Below are 23,129 nucleotides of genomic sequence, written 5' to 3' on the forward strand. Positions count from 1 at the left end.
AGTCCTGTGTCCAGGTCTGGGCTCCTCAACTCAAGAGGGACAGGGAAGTGCTGGACAGAGTCCAGCACAGGGCCACCAAGATGATCAGAGATATGGAACATCTTTCATATGGGGAAATGCTGCAGGAACTGGGGCTGTTTAGTCTGGAGAAGAGGAGATTGAGGGGAGATCTTATTAACATTTATAAATATCTAAAGGGTGAGTGTCAGGAGGTTGGGACATCTTTTTTCTATAGTAGATAGTAATGGGACAAGGGGTAATGGGATGAAGCTGGAACACAAAAGGTTCCACTTAAACATAAGAAAAAACTCTTTCACTGTGAGGATGAGGGAGCCCTGGCACAGGATGCCCAGAGGGGTTGTGGAGTCTCCTTCCTTGGAGGTCTTCAAGACGTGCCTGGACATGTTCCTATGCGACCTGATCTAGGTGGACCTGCTTCTGCAGGGGGGTTGGACTAGATGATCTCTAAAGGTCCCTTCCAACCCCTACCATTCTATGATTCTTCCAATGACTGCTGAAAGCCATGCTGGCTGTGGGAATGCAGGGGACATTTGGTGGGAGTGGGACAATGTCCAACGTGCTCACACATGTACTATTGAACCCTCACTGCAAACATTAGCAGAAGCAGCATAATCGCCTAGTTGAATATACAATTGAAATAACTTAGCATTGTTGAACTGTTTGGCTTTCAGCTCGTGCATTATGATCCTTTGTGCTGGAAGGGCTGCTGGGTTCCATTACTGTTTGGCTGCATTGCAACAAACCCGGTTACTGATGCCCAGACATCCTTTGATTGATGCATAGATCAAATGACTGTTGGGAGTGGCTTTTGGGGTGACGTTCCGTATACAGTGATGTCAGCAAAAGATTTCAAAAAATTCAGGTGTGGCCTAATCTGCCAATTAAACTGATTAGTGCTCTGGCAGAGTGCTGAGAAGGAGCTCTTGTCTCTAGAGCTCTGCTTATTGCAGCTTTTTGTTTAGTGCTTTTGTCTTGCCTTGTACTGGGCTTTTACCTAGTACCTTCACTGCAGCACACAGTCCAGTTGAAGTAGGATACCATGCCAAGGGCTATGTGTTAGCTCTCTTGCTATCTGGGGAGATCTGCTGCCAGCTCACAAATGTTCCTGACTGCTTGGAAGCTGTGACACTAGAAGAGGTCCTGCAACTCCTGTGGGATCAGGATGGAGTGTCTCACTGCTCTGTTGGCAGAAGTGAAAGCTAGCCAGGAGGCAATGCAGGCTGGACAGAAGGAACTAAAGCGTGATATGGAAACATCTCAAAAGGAAATCAGAGCAGTGTTAGCACTGCAGAGGAGCCAGCAACAGCTGAAAGAAGATCTCAAAGCAGAGGTGAAGTCCAGTCACTTGGATATAAGAACTGTGCTTGAGGAAATCCATCGAGTAAGAGAAGAAATGGAAGTTCGTTTAAATACTCAGGCTGATCTGGTCTTACTCATCAAAGAAGTCAGCACCAATTTAACGTGTGTAGACAAGGCTTTCCAGAAAATGGAGGAAAGGCAGAATATTTTTACCAGCCTGCATCCTCCTACAAGAGAAAATGTTGAGCAAGGCTTTTTCTTTGAAAAATGCTTACACAAGACACACATGGGTTTTGAAAAACCTATGGAAGCTAACAATTTGGATGAGGAATGTGAAAAGAAGGTGCTTAGGGGTAAGACAATGGTGACTGCAAAAGTGTGGGGAGAGAAGTGAGGTTGTTCCTACTTGTGGTTGTCAAGTAGTTTGTTTAGGCTATTTGCAATGCTTTTGAGAAATGTAATTCTTCTTAGAAATTGAATCTCTTACTTAAAGAAAATAATTTCTAGCTAGCACAGACATTGCTACAGAGACCTTCCTAGTACACAGTAAGCAAAAGAAGGCTTCAGTTTGTCTCTACAAACTAAAAAATGGGTGATAGATGTTTCATCTGGTAATCCAGCACAAGATAAAGGAAAACCAGTGGTCTCAGGCAAGTTCTGAGACAGCCAGGCAAGTACAATGTCAAGTACTGGGCAATATCCCAGCACTTAAATGTAACTTTATGGAACACACCCTGAAGTACAGATGTGTATTTCTCGTTTCTGAACACCTATTAACTAGAGAAACTATGTGTGGGAAACAGCTTTATGGAAAAGCTTGGGATGGGTCTAATAGTCTCTCTCCCTGAAGAACTGGAGATGGCTGTTGCCATGTAGGAGGATTTTTGGACCTTCTCCAGGGTCATGGGGTATTCTGTTTGTCAGTGAGATATCAAATCTTCTGTGAATGATTTAGAGATCAAAAGGCTTAGTCTTTGCAAAATCACTGCTAATTTAGTTTTTTTCTGGTATGAAGGAGGAGATGACCTTAGCTGGTGACTGTGTCCAGTTATTGAACTACATGCAGCACTACAGAATCTGGTATCTGGCCTTCAGAAATAGAGCATTCAGACTAGATTGAGTACAGCACTTTTGAGCCTGTTGGAGAGGAATCCAGAGCCTAACTTAAGGGTGGAAATTTTTCTCATTTACAAGTCTGACTGTATAAAAGTTGCAAGTGGAAAGGCCAAAGTCAGGAAGGCTGGTAACCAATACTGTCTTTAATTTAGAGCCCATCACTGATGTGTTGAATCCATAATTAGACTCATGATGCTTTTGTTTTAATGAAAGCATGACTTTTGTTTTGACATCACAGTATGCCTACTATGCAAATCTGGAAATGATCTGTCATTGCCCAGAGGTACGTAGACCATAAATAAGCAGTGCAGTGTTGCTGGTGTTAATCTGTAGAGCGAGGTCATGCTACAGAGGGTTCATACTAACAGAGAAATGCTTTTCAACATTTGAAGTGACTGTGTAGAGCACATGTCTATGATAAAATTGCATCAGGAATGTCACTAAAATTCTCTACTATATGTTTTTTGTCCATCTTTTTTTAGTATAGTATCCAGAGTTGGCTTGGTTAAATGTTTAAATGAGATTCTAGGAAAAGGCTTGGAGGTCTGGGCACCACAATAAAATACAATGATGGGAACCCGGCAAACTGATAAAGGCTGGCTGAACTCTGGAAACAGTGGCTCACTGGAGTCTTGTGTTATTTGTCCTTAGCTGTTGTATTGCTGTGCATAAATGAAATTATTTCATGACACCATGTGATGTAATTTTTTTTCCAGAATAAAAATTGCCTCCAGACATTTGCTTAGGTTTAAATAGCTCTGGCAGAGTTCTACAAATTTCATACAATTAACTAAACAATGATATTAGCATTTGTATCAGTGAATATGCCCAGTATCTTTACATCAAGAAGTGCTTTCGTTCTCCTTTCATTTTAAGTTGAGCATTCAGGAAGGGAGGTGAAATAGGCAAGAGAGTAGGAGTATGTGAACCAGTAGGGCAGGGAAAGACTGACTGTACATATTTATTCTCTACTCCCTGCTTTTTTTTTTTCCTCTCTCCTTGATTGTTGTCTCTTGTGATTTTTTTCTTAAGGTAACCAGTATTTTCCCAAACACAGTATTCTCCATAAGATTGATGGAAATCTGATATAGTTGCTCTCATATGTGAACTATCATTCATTTAAAGAGGTCCACTCAAAGGACATTTTTATGTCTGCACTGCGAGAAGGGAAGTGGTCACATTAGTTAAAAAGGTGATTAAAACAGGCTATCTAGAAATGGCAGGCAAGCTTGATCTTTCTTTCCCCTACAGATTTGTAGTTTGATTTGAGTTATCATGTTGATATACCTTTTAAGAGTGCTTCTATTAAACTGCAAGACCATATATTTGTAATTGAAAATATACTTCCAACAGTGAGCATCTCAGCAGAAGTGTAGTGAAATCTCCCAGAATATAAGAGCATCTGGATGTGGTAAAGCAACATGCTGACAATTCGCTAACTGTGAAGGATGTTGGAATATCTTACCTAGAGAGGATTTATTTGGAAAACTGATATGCTCAGGAGGTGCTTTATACTCTGCTTGGTAAGAGAGGCAGGGAGAGCATTGGTACTTTGAACAGGAAAATTGTCTTCAAATGCTTTGAAAACAGGGGAAGACTGTGCAAAATTGATGTATTAATGCGACAGTTTAGATGTCAAACTAATGTTAACTGAGAGTCAACAGTTTTGTTAATAATGCTGTCTCCAGTTGTGTGATTGAACCTTATACTGCTGGGACTACTGCAGAATCACTTGACAACCTTCAAACCAGGTGCCTGGGCTTAAGAAAGGATTTATGAACATCTACTTACACTTGGTTAGGTTATCCCTCGTTTTTAATGTGTATTGCTATTTTTCTTTTCACAAAGTCTCACCTTTCAGGTTTTTTCACTTTATCTTAAAGAAATCTTGTTAAGTTGAAACTGTACAAAATAATCTGCTTAGATGTCTTCATTAAATTGCCAAAGGATATTTATGTATTGCATCACCCTTTAATTGCAAAAGCATTTGCTTGTTCCCCCAAATGATCAAACAGGGCAGACTGGCCCTATCTGCAAAGCAGTTCTATATTCCCTTTCCAGGCTGAAGACAGCAGCGGAACCTCTAACCTCTGCAGTGTTTATGAGTCAAACGCTAGATTATTTAATGTAGTTCCCTTTGACATGAGATGATTGTGTATGGTAAAGGGATAGAGCTTGCAACATAAGTAGGAATATTAAATCAATAGTGTAACTCTTGGGATGTGAATACTGGCAGGGTAAACTTGAAATGTATTGTATTTTAGAGCATTTTTAAACTGATCCTTGTGGCTGAAATTACTGACACTAAGAAATGCTTCAAGACTTCTATTTGAAGCCCAAACCTGAGCTGCAAAAGAGAGTTTTTTCAATGAAAACTTTGAGAGGAGGGAAAGGAACAAGTAAATGTAGGGTAAATTGGTTTATATTCAGCAATACTTTTAGAGTACGGGAAACATGAAATCTGTGTTGCAAACAGAAATGATCAACTCTTATGTTGGAAATAAGTTACTCGATAGGTAAGGTCATTTTGTGGAAATGTTTATTCCAGGCACAGTATGAAGAGTATGCTGAAAAGTAAGCCACAGAAGAATACATGAAGGTGAGGATAAAGTGTAAAACATTGCATATAAGGTTATGATGCTAGAAATGAAGCTGACAGATGATAGTGTCAGCTCTGTGGTACTACTGAAATAACCCTTTATCCTAGATAGTATTTCAGAAGTGTTTGTAAGAGTGTATCCCTACTTGCTTTTGCACCTGTCTTTTAAAGTGTTGTTGAGACCGCAACATGAAGTGTATATTTAATTAATTACTGTTTTTGTTTTAGTTGACAAGGGCAAGCAGCAGAGTCACAAGAACTCGTGCATACAGACTCAAGCGTCTTCAGATGCGCATTCATCTGGCACAAAAACAGCCGAGTTGACACAGTATAAAACAAAATGTGAGACCCAAAATGGAATCATCCTGAAGCTGAAAAAATTCCTGATAAGCAGTAACCAGAAGTTTGAAGCATTAACAGTTGTGATCCAGCACCTGCAGTCTGAGGTAAAAGCTCACAGTTAATTAATTTTGGCTTTAATTTTTTGAACCCTTCTCAACAAGGGCTTCTGAAAGTAGTAATATACTGATACATAACATCTGTATTTCTATTCCAGTGATTTCTGTTTTCTTGTGGAGGTAGCAGTAAACCTGCTCCTGGCATCAGTTGGATAGAAAAAAACCCCCTTGACTCTGGGTTTTATGGCTTCTTTGCAGCTTTGCATCTTTTTTAGAAGTTTTAAAATGTTCTTAGTTAGAGAGTCCTTCAGAGTTGAGTACCTTTCCAAGTATGTACTTCAAGTTCTGCACTTCTAGGAAAGACTACTTTAATGATAATCTGCAGGACCTTGCTTTGTTATCTGACATTGGATAAAAGAGTATATAAGAAGTAGATACGTTTTTGAGCTATTCAGAATAAAGTGTGAGTTACAATGGTTTCATTTATTGAATCAAAGTCATTGGTGATGCCTTAATATTATAAAAATTACTGTTCAAAAAAAAAAAAATTGGAAATGCACCTGGAATTTGAAGTGGAGTTAAACCACATCAGATTATTTGTTCTAGTCTGTTTCACATACAGTATGACCTAATCAGTTTGATATTACAGAAGCTTTTGCTTTGCATTGAAAACTCCCAAGTAGCAAGCAACAGGGCAAAAGGAAATGGGCTTGATTTGCACCAGGGGAGGTTCAGATTTGATACTAGGAAAAAAATCATCAAAAAAAAGGTTGTCAAGCATTGCAACAGGCTGCTCAGGGAAGTGGTTGAGTCACTATTCCTGGAGGTATTCAAAAGACATTGAGATGCGGCACTTAAGGACAGTGGTGTAGTGGTGGACATGGCAGTGCTGGGTTAATTGTTGGACTCCACCTTAAAGGTCTTTTCCAACATAAGTGACTCCATGATTTTAAAATCTGAAGTTGAGAAAATTTTAAGAGTTATGGATTTATGCTGCAACAGTTGATGCAGGGTGTAATAGGAGTTTAGCCTGCATTTATAACTGATGTTCCAAGATTGGTATAAATTCTATTTCAGCTGTTCCAATATGTGGTGATTTTATAATCTGATATACAAAAACCCACACTGAGTTGTATTAATATGCTGCTAGAAACTAACATTCTCTTCTTGTGGGATAATATCTGCTCACTTTCATTTCATGTAAAAATACTACATTTAAATTCAAGTCTTGTTCAGCTCAGTAAGAGAAGTGGCGCTTTGCCAGTTCTGTGGGTTTGATTGAGTTTTAACCCAGTCCCATTAAGGAACTAGTTTAAGATCTTCAAAGCAATTTGATACATGAAATTGTGAAATTTATGTGAAATTCTCACTGCTCAACTTCTGTGCAATCTTCTAATTACTGTATAATAAGCACCTTGAATTTTGTTAACTTTTATAATTGTCTTGGCCTAGATTCATCTCTCAAATATCTTGTATTGACCCTTTTAAAAAATCAGGAGTACTTTATTGATATCCTATTTAATAAGAAGCCACCTGTCATACATAATTGCTTCTTACAGGCAATTTTACAGGGCACTTAGTCTAAACACATTATTTTTGAGTAACCATAATAGGATTTTTTTTTTTTTAAAGGGAAAAATAAAAGTTGTGTTAAAAATGGAGAGAAGAGAGAACTGCATAGAAGAAACTAGTAATTTTACTTTTTTCATTACTCTGTGCAGATGGAAAGAAAAACAATTACGTCTATCAAATTCTATAGAATTAGTACTTGGAGAGTTCAGTCTGAGCACATGAAACTGGGATAAATAAGACATATTAACATACTATCATAAGAGTTACCGGTGTTGAGGTGGTTTTCTCCTTTCCCAGGGAAGAAAATGCTCATTCTTATATACTTACTGTAGGGGTGAGAAGGACTCTTCTGCCATGGTGGTGTAAGGAATACTCAGAATATTGTGGGTAGTTGGGGAAAACATCGTATAGGATTTCTGTGTTTTAGAGAATACCATGAAGCGTTTGGTCTTCCAGCTTGTTTTTATTTTGTTCATGGATTGGTTTGGTTTTCTTTTATAGTGAGGTATGGAGTCTGGTATAGCAAACTTAGAACTGACTGTGTGCTATTTTCCTGAAGTATCTTTTGGGGACCCATTTGATGTAATTTTCAAATTCTTTGGGTCTTTGGGTAGACTCAGGGAAAAAATTGGAGTTAGACTTTAGCCCCTAGGGCAGGGATTTATATTGGCTCATCAGTAGTTAAGCTGAAAGTAGCTTCAGCTTTTGTGTGTATTGTTTTGTTTGTCTATTTTAAAAATCATGCTTAGCTGATTATCTGAAGAGCAAAGCTGTGCTTCCATTCCTCTCAGTAAAGCAAGTGTGAAGTGACACTATGCAGTGTAAGGTGATAAAACAGTTTGCTGCAACCAGAGGAAGGTCCTGCTCTGGGCTCCTCTGGTGCTGTGCTGTCCTCACACAAGGCTGATTCAGCTTGCAACTACCAGAAAGCTAACCCAGCCAAAGAGCATTTCTTTGCAGATTAGCAACATTTGGCCAGAGCTAGAGCAAGGGTGATACAGGGTCGAGGACAGGCTGCCTGCCCAAATGGAGAACAGAGCTGGAGTGAGCTGTCAGGTCAGTTTGAGGCTGTGCAGCCCAGCCTCTTGGCAAAATCTGCCCCAACCTCTCCCACTTTTCCTGCAAAGCTGAAGTTATTCAGAGGTGATTCAGTTGTTGGATTTCTTTCGGTCCACTTTCCTTTTTCTATTTTGCAAGAGGTCCCACTGTATTTCTGCACAGAAGTTTTAAGTTGTGTCTTACAAGCTCATTTGAAATGGGAGATAGCTGTGAACAAAATAAAGACTTGCTGGCATTGACTTCTGTCAAAAATGCAGCCAGACTATCTGAAGTGAAGTTGAAAGGCTGCTGTCAAAGAGTTAAACAAGATTGAGCAATGCTGCTGTGCTGTTTCTAGCCTGGAAGGAATCTCACAAAACTGCCTGATCTCGGACCTGTTTGTTATAAGCTTTATCTGGGAACTGTCAAGAGTTAACAGCTGCCTCTGCTGGTACCTTCACACTTGTGTCACCAGGGTTTGTCCAGGGGATTTCTGTGCTTAACTACCTTGACCAAGACTCTTCTGAATTTAAAAATTCTAAAAGCCTACTTTGCAGGAACTACTTACTGTTGCACTGAGTTAATACTAGACAGAAACGTTCCTGGCATCCAGAGTACTTGATGGCAATGCATTTTATGGCTGCCGAGAAGGCCGTGTTGTACTGAGTGTTTCCACTGTCAGGCAGCAGTGTGTGTGTGCTAGCAGGGTTAGAAACGTGTGTCACACTGAGGGCTAGTCACAAAAGCAGGCTCCTCCTGATCCCCTGGTAATTCCCATGACTTCGTAAGTATTTTCCTGGATTTTTTTAATTTGAAAGAAAGGAAACTTCAGAACTTAGACTGTTTAAAAAAACCCCTTTAGAGGTTAAAAAAAAAGTGTAATTGGAGGTTGGGACATCCTTTTTCTATTGTATCTAGGGACAGGATAAGTGGTAATAGGAAGAAGCTGGAACACAAAAAGTTCCATTTAAACATAAGAAAAAAACTATTTTGTTGTGAGGATGAGGGAGCAGTGGTACAGGCTGTCCAGGGAGGGTGTGGAGTCTCCTTCTCAGGAGGTCTTCAAGACCTACCTAGACATGTTCCTATGCAACCTGATCTAGGTGGACCTGCTTTGGCAGGGGTGTTGGACTAGGTGATCTCTAGAGGTCCCTTCCAACACCTACCATTCTGTGCTTCTATGATAAATATCCATTTCTGTTCTTCTCAATAATACATGAATCTAAGTGTTTCAAGAGCTCTCAACAGATTCTGCTGTAGAAACAAGCGTCAGATTTGCATCTATGCCATGGTGTCCTACAATGATGAACAGAAACTAAATTTCACTGTTGTGTTTTTTCTTGGTATGGTTATGGGGAGACTAGTATTTACAGTTTCAGCTTAACTTGGCAATGACTGTGGAGACATCTTCAAGAATCACAGAGTCACAAAATCTTAAGGGTTGGAAGGGAGCGCGAGAGATCATCCAGTCCAACCCCCTTGCCAGAGCAGGACCTCCTAGAGTAGGTCACACAGGAACTGATCCAGGTGGGTTTTGAATGTCTCCAGAATGTCTCAACAACCCATCATACAGGGAAATGCCATTTGAGAGGCTGTACAGCCTTAATAGTATTGTGGATAACACTAATTGTGGATATGACTATGACACAGGAAGCAACGGAAGTAACATGCTAGAAATTGCATGGCTGAAAGATGCTGTAGTATTTAAATGGAAATAGAAATTAACCATTAATATATGAGCTACTAGAACTGGCATTTCCTGAAATGTGGATGATTGGAAGAGTCGAGCTACTAGTTTTCTTGGGAAATTCTTAGCACTTCAAAAAAATTTTTTCCATATTGAAATACATGGGCACATGTATCAGAAAAAAATGTCCTGGCCTTTGTGGATGTTCAGCAGAAAATGTTTGTCACCTGAGAAATGCATATCTAGCTTAAGAAGTGTTAAATACACACTGCATCACTAAACCCAAACCACTTAGAGTAAAAGGAAGAGCTTTGGAACAGTCATCTGTGTGGTCTATAAATTCAAAATATATTGGCAGTTCTATTGTTTAGAGCAACTGTCTTTGAGTTAAACTTACAGTTTTGACTTTATAGAACCCAACTTAAAACTTAGCTGTTACTCATTAGGATTTTCATCCAAAGTGTACTTCCACTCTTTAAATCTGGATTCCCAAAATATGGCCATAACTTTTTACAGAAGTGAATAAGGATATCGAATTTTGATTTCTTTTGTGTGTTTCTTTAGATTTAAAAACAAAGAAACACTTAGAAGTCAAAAGACAGGATTTTGGATTTGAGAAGTTTAAATATTTCCTGTTCAGTAGAGTATTTGAGTAATAACACAGTAGGTTCCCTGTAAAGCAAGCCTAGGCTCTGGCAGCTCACATTGGACAGGTATCTGTTGGAAAGAAGTTTCAAATTATTACACATGACTGCTGATGAACAAGAATATTTTCGGCAACAGGGTGAGGATTTGTGAGCTCTAACATCCAGAAAAACATTCTAATCCATTAATTACTGTGAAACTGCTCTGGTGGAAATAACTTTAGAAGGTGCTTCAGTTAAGCAATCTGTTGAGTACATGTGGGTATTCAGAATGGGTTACAGCTGGGGGGAATCAGGAGTCCTGTCCTATAGCTGCTTGAGAAAAGACACTATTGAAACTTGGTGTTTCAGGCAACCAGTGTTGCCTTCCATAAAGATATTGATTCTCATCACTACCCTGTTATTTCATCTAACTTTTTTTTTCAAGAAGATGCAGAATTAATGACAGTAGCAAACTAGATGTATCTATTACACAATCAAAATTAAAGGGAGCAGTTAGTGTAAGAAAGAAAATTAACATCTTGGCTTGTTTCCCTCTTCTGTTCTGTACAGCCTTTTTGATTAAATGCTAAATAGTCTTTAAAACAGAATGATGTCAGTACAAAGCTGTAATATTCTGCTCCAGCATAGGCTCTCATATGCTAACATTTCAAAGAACACTGTAAAGATAATTATAACTTCATAGATGTGAGAATTTAAGTTATGAGTGTAACTTGTTAAAGCTCCATGGTATCTGACAGAGACATACTCAGATGAGATGAACTAAAACTAAAAACTTCAGAAGAGACATAATTGGTTAGAATAGGGTAAACTTATTTTTTATGCAATTTGAATTTTTTCAGGGAAGGAAGAAGTCATTCTATGTACCAAATGAATACTACTATTAAGAGTTCAGAAACCCTTTAAAGTAGAAAACAGGCTGTTACGGGAGTTAAATTAGATAGCCCATATTACTATATCTGGGCCTAACTTTATAAAGCAATTGCTTGAAGTTGGACATCACGTCTAAATGGGAAAATAAAGATACCATGTGAGCATGAGTCCCATATAAAGCTTGTAAAAGCATAAAGAGCCCACAAGTGTGTGATCTCTGTTACATATATAGTGACTCACAGGGATCCTGTTTAGCTGGTTCTCTGCTGCAGTGTTTCACACACTAAACATCAGGGAATAAACATCTGATTCTCAATAACTGTACCTAGCAAATGAGAGAAGTAAAATATTTGGAAATTACGGCAAGTCTCTATCAGCTAATCACTGAAGTTCTGTATTCTGGGGCGTAACTGAATTGTGTTTGAAGTACCAAGTCAAGGTAAAAATTGATTGCTGCTTTCATTTGGTAAGAAGGCAATGCACTACACTAACAAGGCCCAAGAGTAATTTGGAAATAGTCATTTCACTGTGTCTTTATTGATTTGAGATGGTTAATGACACTTTCACTTTATTGCAGTAATAGTCTGTTGCTCCTTTCAAAATATACATGGAGCAAAGAGTGTAAACTTTATTTGCTGTGCACCTTCCTTGGCTCGTTTCTTTAGCTTGCTTTGCATCTGAGTAACAAGAAAGAAATGATGTTTTAGGAGATTTTAAGTGGGTTAGAAGGCAGGTGAGTTTAAAACAATTTCTAAAATTAGTGACTTCTAGTTAGAAGATTTATTTAGAGGATTGGATTTTGCCAGCAAACAAGGAACAGGGACTGGTAGAAATACTGTAGTATAAGGAGGAAAATAATTAAAGCAAGTGTCATACTGCAAAGCGGATATGAATGGCCCTTTTACTACCTATTCATAATTACCTCTGGGTTGTAGCTGATGAAACAAGTGACTGGAGTTTATGCAAAGATGTGAGTCAGTTTCTACTTTAGAACCAATGATGATGCTCATCTTTTCATGACCAGTGCAGCACAAGAATGGAGTAGACTCCAATTTCTAATGCTTTATCCATAGGAGGAACACCTCCTTGCATGAGACACTTATCCGATGTTGAGACCTGTTGACAACAGAAACTGTACCAATAATAAAAAAAAATGCTTAAATGGTGATCTTTTCTTCCACAGAAACTAAGTTCATTTCCTGTAAGCTCTAAGCACACATGTTACAGAAGTGCTTGCAAATAACTGTAATTTATTATTATGTTTTTTAAATGCTCCATATTTCTCTTGGAGTTTGATTTTTAGGAGTAAATACTTGGGATTTGACAGCAAATGGCTTTAAAAAATCAGGCTTTCTTTTCCTTGAGTAAAATTATTTTAGCTCTGTGTGTGACAATAAGATACACTTAAGTGTTTCCATTCTTTACTGCACTAATGAATTTCTAGTTTATGAGCTTCGAAAAACTTTAGTCCAGCTTAATAAAACGCTTTTTGAAAAAGCATCACAATGTTTCAATGTTTAACACTTAATGTTCTCCTTGTGTAAGTTTTGACTCTTGAAATAATTTATTTACAATGTGTATTGCTGATAAAACTAGAAGGCCAATCTACAGCCTTCCAGAACAGAGACATTTTTGCCTGTGACAGGTACAGCTGCTGTCCTTTGCATGAGACTCGGAGCTGCCTGCCTGCATGCCACAGAGTGCTTGGCAGCAGCATGTATGGGCCTTTTTCCACCTCCTCTGGGCAGGGACCAAGTGGGGTTTTTTTCTGTTCCTCTGCAATGCACTAGTGCTTTGCAGTTTTTGGTTTTGGTGATGTTTAATACTGCTTCTGAATCTATTAATGGATAGAAGTTATAAGGCTTCACATGAGTACAATTTTAAGGAAGATCTGGAAGCATTAATCTGAGGAGGAAAAATTGAATGAGAGGGTTTTTTTAAATGATGGAAGCTTGTGAAAAAAATTGAAATGCCACAGAACTCCTTGGAGGAGGGGATACATTGCATGGGTGGACTAGGTAGCTTATCACATAGGTAAAAGGGTGTAGCATAGCTGCTTGAAATTCAGAAAAGTAACCAAGCCCTCCATATTTTGGTACATAAATGCAAACTTCTCAGTGTCGAGTCTTGTGAATTCTTTTCCTTAGAACAACTCCAAGAAAGTACATGTTTTGTTTCCAGGAGGAGTGCGGTGGTTCAAAATGTCAACTGTGATGTGGATAACTACTAGCAGATGGGTGGTGTTGGCTTATTTGGACACGCATACCTGAAATCTGTTTTCTGCTATGATTTGCAGCTCTTTTACATTAAGTAGCTGTTGAAGTACTGGTAGCTCTTTAATGTTGGGGAAAAACTTGGAAAAGTTGAATAGGGCTTTTTAGACAGGTACAACCTATTTTTAGCTCTTAAAGCTTTGACTTGTAGGCAACACATGTGGCTCCCACACCAGGGCCACCTCACCTGGCCAGCAGCTAGACTGTGCTGAGAAACCTGAAATAGTCTGGCTAGTTGCATGTCCTCTGAAGGAAGAGTTGCTGGTTTGCTACAAAATGCATGCTCCTGGATTTGAGGAATACCCACCCATTACAGCTTGAGAATTGCTCATAGCTTGAGTTCTTGGAGGTATCTCACGTCTTTCTTATGTGAAGATTTGGCATAGGTATGTAGCCAGGAAGGATGATTGCTTGCATGTTTGATGTTAATACCCTTTTTGTTCATTCCAGGATATGGATTTCTGTAAAGCTTTCTGCTTTTAAAGTAGAGCAATGGAAACTGTTTAGACTGATGCATCCTTACCCTCTTTCGTACCTAAAATGACCTTAGGCTTGTCCATTTGTATCTCAAGCTGTAGCAAAAACAGCTGGTTGCCAGGAAGAATACTCTTAAGCCAGTAACTGGGCTGCATAACTGCCAGTAATACAAACATGAATGACAAATTTAATGTTATTCTGTTCCTGAATTGGTCATCTTTGTCAGCTTGAATCTGTCATGTTCTCTAACTCCCTACTTGGGAACTCTTCTTTTTCCATCCAGCTGTAGTAGGGCATACCTCACTTTCCCAAGCCCTTGTTGTGGGGCACACATCCCCCTGAACTCGCTTGTCAAATTTTCAAAACATATGAAGGATTTTTAACTGCTTAATCTTTCCAGAACAAGAAGTGTCCCAAGTCTCTTTCTTCAGGCTTAGAATTTTTCTGTGACATCCAATAGTAGAGGTGCACCACCATGACATTGTCTCCGGCAAAGCTTTTGTCCCCAAACTCTGTTCTTGTTTCTTCCTACAGCTTCTGTGTTTATGGTAGGGGGAAGGTTTTGGCTAAAACTCAGCTGGATTTTTTTGTGCACCTACAATAGGAACTTTTGAAATCATAAAAAAAAAAGAGTATCCAGTCATCCTACATGATCTTGGCATAGACTCGTAAATTGTGCCAGAAACAGCTCTCCTTGAGTCTCCAACAAGCCAGCGATGCCTATTGGAAAATTTACCTGGATAAATGAACAATTCCTAAATTGCTTGGTGTCCTGTATGCTCCCCTTTGGTGCTGCTTTTTCAATTTCTGGTATTGATTTTTCGACTAGAAACTTGTCAAGCATAAACTAAAAGCTTGGTCAATATTCCATCCTAAAGCATGTGCATACCTGTGTTCAAATTAAATAGCGAAGATGGCCTTAACTGGAATATTCAAGTGGTCTTTGGTATTTCACTGCACTTAGATTTCAGGTCTTGGAAGCGTTTGTGTTTTCTTGGGAAGACCCCTCTACCTCAAGCTTCAGTTCTCTTAGAACTTGGATAAAAATGTCATAAGTTATCTGGTAGTCAGTCTGACAGTTTCATGTGGCTGCTTAACCATATGAGCAATTCACTGTTATTATTTTAGGCTGGTAGTCTTTATGAATATCTTTTTCTCAGTATATTCTTTTATAGGAGGTGATATCTGTTTGTATTTTTTGATTTGCAGAACTAGAAGAGAACAAGCTGGAGGCACAAGGTTAAACAGTACCGGTAGAAAGTAAAAGGGCTTAAGTGCAACAGTAATGAAGAAACAGCCTTTTTCAGTCCTTAGTATGTTTTGATCACATATGTCCTTTTCTTATTAAATTGCATTAACTAAAATACAAAATGTGTGGACCGTGAAGCAGGCCTTTTGGAAACACTGACCAAAATGTTAGCATTCCAAAGGATCTGCAGCTTGGTCCAGACATTAGCCTGAGTTGGAAAAACGTGAGATGTTTCAGTAATGGAGTGGGCTGGAACGAGTCAAGTTCAAGGTTGACTTTTTGAGAATTCGAATAAAGAATGAATATACAAACCAAGGGGAGGGGGCACATTTAAAAAAAAAAAAAAAGTCCTAACTTTGCTCCTAAACTAATTTAGTAATGGACAAGGTTACTTTAAAAGCTGTGGAAAATCCCATCAGGAGCCCACTGCATGAAAATTAAAGTGCTCTGGTAGTTAACTTGCTTGCAAATCCACTACTTGTGTCCCAGGGCACCTGGATGCAGCTCAAATAACTCACTGCAGCATTCACATTTTGTCATCAGATGCTGTGTCCATAGCAGGAACTGGTGTTGAACAGGAGCGAGATGACTCATCCCTCCTTCCTGAGCAGGGAAGCAGGGAAGAGCAGGGCCAACCCTTTCAATAACTGAGCTCTCCAGAGAATTTACCATGGAGGCCGAGGCATGGCTCTCAGTCTTAGCCTACTGGCACTGTAAAAAGCTTTTAAGTGCTTAATGTAGAACTGCAACACAGCTGCTGAATTTGCCCCTACCAGTGTGTCAGTGTCCAAGTAACCATTAAGGCTGCTTAAATGGTAGTGATTAAAAGGGGATCTTTCCCATACAAGGTCAAAAATAGATATCTTTCTAGTGAAGGGCTGATCTTTTCTTCTAACCAGCTTTTTTAGCTGCAGAGTAACTTCCTGTAACTTGAAGCAGATGAGAGTGCATAGCAGAAAAATTACTCATTTTGATTATTCTTGTGTCAAATCTTAATACATGGCTGTTTCTAGGTGCTCATTCCCTCTTTTTTTTTTTCTTTAGAATGGTATATTTACTGCTTTATTTGTTCTTCAGACATGCAGTGACTATTCCTGCCGCCAGGATTTTTAGGATGTTAGCTTGGGGTCAGGCTCTGGAGAGAGTGACCTGGGGCAAATGGGGAATCTGCTGTCAAGGTGAGGTTTTCGCTGGGGAAAACAGGTGCAGGAGTGGCCCTTTAGTGCATGAACTCATCTGCTGTGATCAGTTGTGGAAAAGTCTACGTGGTTTTTGGGCCAGTGAGTTTATACTTTTTGTTTGTTTGTTTGTTTTCCCCTAACACATCGTAGCCGACGGAAGAGCATGCAAAGTGAGTGTCAGGCGCTTTGCCGGCATAGGGGCTATGAAAATAAGCCTGGGCATTGGCAGCAGCAAAGCTGCTATATCTGTTGCTCTCCCATTCAGCTCAGGCCTCTCGTGGCTTATTTTTGCATCAACAAATTAAGCGTGAAAGTAGCGTCTCGCAAGCTTGAAACGGCTAAAAATAAGCTCCATTATGCACAGAGAAGTGCAGCGTTCCCTTTTGCGATCCCGGCTGCCATTCGAGCAAGCGGAGATCGATCGGTGCAATGTCTGGGGCTCGCCTTTCATAAAAGAAGGGCTGTGGCTTTAAGTAATCGCTGTCTGCCTGTGCCAATTGCAGAAGCTGCAGTATCTGCCGCTGTCGGGAGCGATGGGCGCGGAAGCAGGATAACGCCGGGAGGCAAGGTCCGGCGCTGCCAGCCCCGCCGCCGGCCGCCGCCACCTGCGCCTGGCCGATGAGCGCCGGGGGGCCGAGCGAGGGCTGCCGCAGCTGGGACCATGGGCTGCTCCAGCAGCAAGCTATGCCTCTATTCGCAGTGCGCTGCGGCAAGGGTAATTAGTATTTGTTTCGCAGAGCTTTTCCGACGGCAGGGAGCTGGACGGGAGCTCGGCCGCGAGCAAGGTGCCGGACGGGGCGGCGGCGGTGGGCAGCCCGGGCCGTGCCCCGGCTATGGCTGTGGCCGCACAACTGCCCGGGGCGCGGGTCCGGGGGCAAGAGGGCCTGGCGGGCTGCCAGGCGCGGCTCGGGGGAAGGCGGGGAGATGGCTGCTGCTGCTTGCTTTCAGCACGGATTTGTTACGGTTCCCTCGGCATAAGAAACATCATCTATCTCAACGTGAGGAACTGCTAGCAGTGGGGTGGATTGCATTCAGCTTGGAACAGGGCTGTGTCTTTCCTTCATGGAAGACTGAGCATTTAGCAAAGTTCTTGGTTTTGTGTTTGAGTAAGCTTAAGATCAATATTTAATGCATACCTCTTTCACATATGTACTGTACTTTTGTGCCCTTGACAGCTATCAGTTGGTTTGTTCTGGAGGCTTATGTTGCTACACCCATCATAAAATATACAATTAATTGCTGCAAAGTAGGATTTCAGTTGTGGTGTTATCCTGGAAAAAGCTGTTCTTTGTTTTAAAGTGTAACTTCCTTAACAACAGAAGAACATCTGTGTATTTTGTAACAGCAGAACTGTTATCCTAGATGATTCATATCTTGGCTTCTTGCTTCTGCCTCTTGTTTTCCTACAGAGCACATGCACGTTAGTTATTGGAAGGTACCCTGCTCAGATCACTAGTAACCACATGTTTGGGTTTGTTTGTTGTTTTTTCTTTGCAGAGAGAGGAAGCACTGAAACAGCGGAAAGAGTTATCTCAAGAACTAGTAAACCTTCGAGGAGAACTAGGTAAGAATTTGTTTCTGTATTCTTCATGAGAACAGAACTGGAGAAGGACAGATGCCCTGGAATTGTAATGGAAGTCATTTAATTCTGACTGAGTTCTGCTCAGATGCTTTCATCGCTGCATTTCTCTGGAGCCCTGACAGCATGACCTCAGGCTCACCGAATTCCTGGCACTGATCTGACTGTGCCTAGTAGGGCCTCCTTGTAAAACATGTGTCTGATGACCAAAGCATTCACTTCCTTAAAAACAGGGGGATGTCTGACTGTGTATATATATATATATATATATATGTATATATACATGTATACACACTTCTGGTTAATCCCTAACTTCTTTGTACATTGTCTTCTACATATTTTCTGGCAAATACCCATAAACTTGTAAAATATACTGTGCAAAATTTGCATTTTTATTCAGTGACTTGTAAGTGATTGAAAGGAAAATTAAGAAGGAAATGCTATCAGGCTAATGAGATTAAATCTTTGAACTCATCTTAGTGGAGAGCTATAATATGAAATTGACCTACAGTGTGCAGGGGGCTTGTTTTGCCAACTTTGAAACTTGATTTAACTGCATTTAATGGCAAATTCATGGAACTTAGCTGAAATGCAGAGCAGAATCATCTTGTAGAGTGCAAAAAGTCATTGGATTGAAAATAACACTTGAAAGTGAAGCTAGCATTTTATAAAAGCACACTTCTGATATCATTAAGCCCCTTTAAAAAAGAAAAAAAATATTTGAAAGCAGAAGTCATACATGGTGAACAGTTTCAGGTATTTCATTTACTGAAAAGCTAAAGATGTTTATTTTTACATGATTTGAAAGTTGAGTATTGTCTCAGCTGACTGTGAGTGTGAATGTAGGTCCTGTTACATGCAAGTGGTGCATTTAATGCTCAGATTTATTTTTTAGCCCTGATTAGTAAGGGGGACATTCCCTGGCAACTACTTGGAGATGGAAGTGTTGTGGGGAGGGAGCTGTCTCCCCATCCCTCCAGCTGAAGCAACAGAACACAACTTCTCCACTTGTCACTATTACTGTCATCCAATTTAGAGGGCTATGTTAAAATACAGCACTCTGAGCTTTATTTAATGCTGCATAAAACTGCAAATGTCTGAGTGAGGAGTATCACAAGCAGAGAAAGCCTTGCAGCCTAAATAGACAAAAGTACCAAAGACTGCAGAAATGTGTTAGTATTTTCTTTCTTGGAAACCTAGTACTAAAAAGCTGAGGCTTTTCTAGAGCTTGGTGCAGTCTGGCATGTATCAGATTGCATCTTTTATCCTTTGTACTAATGAAGCATCTGGATTTGCAGTTGTTTCAGGCAGGTCTCAGCAGGTGATGACTTTGAGAGAGCCTGTCCTTCTCTGCCTTTGTGTCTGTCTGTCCTACCCTGGGGACTTAAACCAGCTGGAAACTAATGCTTTGAAGTTCTGTTCTGCCAAAGCTGCCTATTCTGGCTCATGATGTGGCTTGAGTGAACACTGGTGCCAGAGCAGAGGAAGGGAAAGGAACACTGTAGTGGATGGTTGTCCCCCATCAGCTATAGATGGTAGTTCTGTCACCCTGAAGTGACAACAAAACTAGAGTCTTGGTGTGGAAGTGGGCTTCTTGCATTCTTATGAACTTGTGTTATAAACATGATAAACTAGATTGGTATTTATTTATGTATTTATTATGTGCCTATGTGAGATCTTCTGGGTAAACCCATTTGTTTATCCTGTCATGAAAATGACTTCAGAAGGATTGCTGTCAGAATAAGAAAGTCTCTATTCTTCCGTGTGCCAGCATCTTCAATGTTATTTTCCCTTCACCAACCTAGTTACTACATTAGTCACGAGGGAAGGGAAAATTCAGCTTAGATGGGCAGATGAGAAAGTAGCCAGCACTTTTGACCATTACCACTTTTTGGGGTTCTGAAGGCTGCCTCACTTAAATGAGTTTCCCATGAACTTGTTTCTTTCTTGTTTTGATTAGCAGCCTGCCAAGCTCACATGAGGGATTCTTGTTGCAGGATATATGCCATTCAGCTGGTTGATAAGTAGAAAAAAAACTTAAAGGCAGCTGAGCTTGATGGATCTGTGATGCCTGAGTGCACTGAGCTGTCAGCTGGGGATTCTGGACAAGGTCGTCAGCCATTCCCCTCATGGAGCTGATCTTACTGGGTCAACTCTGCTCCAGCATCTGAATGGCAGCCTTGGGCTCACTTTCCTTTGTGAGTGGTTTCCAGACCATGTTTTCAGTGAAGCATTTATCTTCATGCAGCTCCTTTGTCTTAATGATGTCACATATTGTAGCTGCTCTGTACTGTAGCATGTAAAGGGAGTGGATTTAATCACAGAAATGAAAACAGGTCTTCAGTTCTATCTGGCTTTAAAAAGATCTGTTTCACAAATAAAAATTAAGAAAAATTTAATAAACAAGTCAGCTCAACCTCACTTGTTGACAAGGTGTGAGAAAAGCCTTCTCGTAACAGCAGCTTTAGCTGAAAATAATCTATTTAAATACACACTTGCTAATCAGCTTGTTACTGCCACTGTTAAATAGATGTTGTTGAACTGAAGGTCTCCACAGGCTGTTTTGACATAAGCACTGTGAATTTTGATTCACAGTATGATCTAGGCACAGATTGGCTCAGAAAGCGGAGCACAATTTGAGTCTCACTTTGGCTGTGTGGACATGTACGTGTGTGGTGTGGAGTCCCAGCTGCTGTGTCTTTAAGGCCTATTGCTTTGCAGTTTGGGAATAGGCAGTCTAGGAGAAGGAAGTAGGCATGCCCAGCTTGGTGCTGCCTGTGCCTTGCATGTTGCTGACTTTGACGGGAATGTGAAATCTCCTGCACCTTGCACTGTTTGGACTCCTCAGTTTCTTGAAGTATAATTATGTGTGCTCCCAAGGTCCTTGATTCACCTTGTAAAACCAAACTGGATTCCTGTCAGATTGTCTGTTGTGCTGGGTTTTTCTGTATGACCCTTTCTGCCAAAACACCTTTTTGTTTAATGATTAAAATATACCTCACAGTCCCAGAACCTGCCTTAGGCAGCGACCACGTGGCTGTGCAGAGGGTGGATTGGTTTGTTACCGACTGCTTTCTGCTCTCAGTAGCTGGAAATACATGTGAGGGATAGCAATGATGATGTGTTTGGTGATGGGCTTTTCCAAATGAGTTAAAATTTATTATCACTTGGCTTCTTAACTTGGATTATCTAAGCCACAAAGACTAAACCCTAGAGTCTGAATGTAAACGCCTTGGTTCTGGGATCCTGGAGCAGGTAGGGATGTTCTGTTTGCCACCTGTTTCCCCTGTTACTAAGGTGCAAGCTCGCGTGTAAATTAATTCTACTTACCCGTTTAATTACGTAAGTAGAAATTGCAAGAGCTGCATATTTCTTAGGAGATACAAAACTACTCCTATAAATTAATTGCACTCCAAAGTGTTTAATAGCCTCTCGGCAACCATGCTGGATGTGATCCAGCTCAGTCCTGCTGCAAAACAGCAGGTGCAAAGCTGACTCAGCCTGCACCCGCCTTGGCCCTTTGAAAGTTGCTGTTCCTGCCTTTCTCAGCTGGGCTGGAGGGGCTTACCTGTCTCCTCTAGAGCCAAAAGCATTACCCCTCCCTCTCCTCCGTTTGCTGTGCTGATGAATGATAAACAATATTCTCTTCAAAATACTTTTGAAGAAGGTATACTTTGTTAATAAATGACCTTTCAAATGTCTTGGAGGTTTGGATAAAAAAAGACCCTTGTGTTTTACAGATGGATGGAGTGAATGTAATTTGGTTTTCAGGTTTTAGTGATCCTTACAATTAATTAATAGTAGGCAGATGTTCTTGCTAATGACTTGCCATGAGTTGTACTCTTGCCTGCCTACTGACATTGTAGTGTTTGCAGCATTACAGGATAGGAACTTACTTCCTGGCAGGTAGCTGTATGTTTCATCTATGTTTTCAGCCATACCCACTGAAATGTAGCTTACATCATGCTTTTTTTTCTTTTTGGTCCACTTGCCGCATTTCAACTTGCCCAAGGAGGAAAACCTGACAAGTGGCTTAACATCCTCTACCATTAGTCTTGTTATCGAAGTTACACCAAGCGAAACTTGGTCATAAACTTGAAAGCATGACTGGGGAGAAGAATTTCCAATATTGAGAATGAGTTAATTAGTAGCTAACAATTTTTTAAAGGCATGGAGCAGAAAATGAGGCTTTGTGTCCACAGTAGACTTACTGATCAATAGTAAGTCATGTTGCTGCAATAGGAAATAAATTGTTAGAGCAAGAAAGTGTTGTGCATCATGATGTAACATCATGCAAAATACTTGACTTTTTCTGGCAATTATTCCCTTTTCACATCCCCCACGTCTATTAAAATGCTGCTAGTTTACTGTCCTACTGACCTCTCTTGCAGAATGTCAGACAGTCTAATGGCTTTTCATAAATCATGGCTAGACCAGTGAGTGGTCTACACAATTAGGTGAAGATAGCTTTTGTTTCAAAACAATTTAATTTAGAATAAAAAAAAATCCATTATGTTTTATGGTGACTTTTAGGAGAACCTAAGTTGAGAAATGTTTTCATGGAAGCATTTTCGCTGTAAGGACTGAATTGGATGATAAATTGTTTTATAATTAGAATAAGAAATAATAGATTTTGTCAGAAGGAGACATTGCACAATTCAAGGTCTCTTGGATACTTCTACTGAAAATATGAAACAGATTTCTCAGCAAACTACAAGAGAAGGTGACTTTTGTAGCCTTCTCCTTCAACTGGTGCTACCGCTCACGTGGTTTGGCTCCGCTGCTGTTTGCACTGTTGCAGGGAGTTGCTATGTGTCTGATTCTCCAGACTTGTTTTGCAGGCATTTGGTTTATAGTTGTGGCATGCAGGAGGCTTTGCAATGAAATACCCAAGATGCAGGTGACATCTACTGCAGACAAGTATTAATTTCACATGTCAAAAAATCAGCATTTCTGATCAGAAGATACGCTGTTACCAAATCACAGAAACTTCTTGTGATTGCCAGAGGTCGTGGTTCTGCCCAGAAGAACCAGACTCTGTTTATGATAAACAGCTATTATGAAGCCTAGAGATACAGATTAGTATTGCTTGCTGTTCTAATTATGCAGGAGGAGACTGTGTT

The 23,129-nt window shown here is 40.2% G+C and overlaps 1 protein-coding gene across 5 annotated transcripts in view; it reads left to right on the forward strand.

Moving 5' to 3' along the window:
• Positions 1-23,129, forward strand: part of MTUS1 (microtubule associated scaffold protein 1) — a 130,229-nt gene that overhangs the window by 93,726 nt on the left and 13,374 nt on the right. For 4 of the 5 annotated variants that reach the window (XM_061993524.1, XM_061993523.1, XM_061993525.1 and 1 more), the window contains 2 exons: positions 5,264-5,481; positions 17,925-17,991. In XM_061993524.1, the coding sequence (XP_061849508.1) occupies positions 5,264-5,481; positions 17,925-17,991 (285 nt within the window). Of the gene's footprint in view, positions 1-5,263; positions 5,482-16,981; positions 17,143-17,924; positions 17,992-23,129 lie in introns of those variants that run through there. The other variant, XM_061993527.1, reaches the window with a different exon arrangement.

Source organism: Colius striatus, chromosome 3 (genome assembly GCF_028858725.1).
Source record: "Colius striatus isolate bColStr4 chromosome 3, bColStr4.1.hap1, whole genome shotgun sequence".
Lineage (NCBI taxonomy): Eukaryota > Metazoa > Chordata > Aves > Coliiformes > Coliidae > Colius > Colius striatus.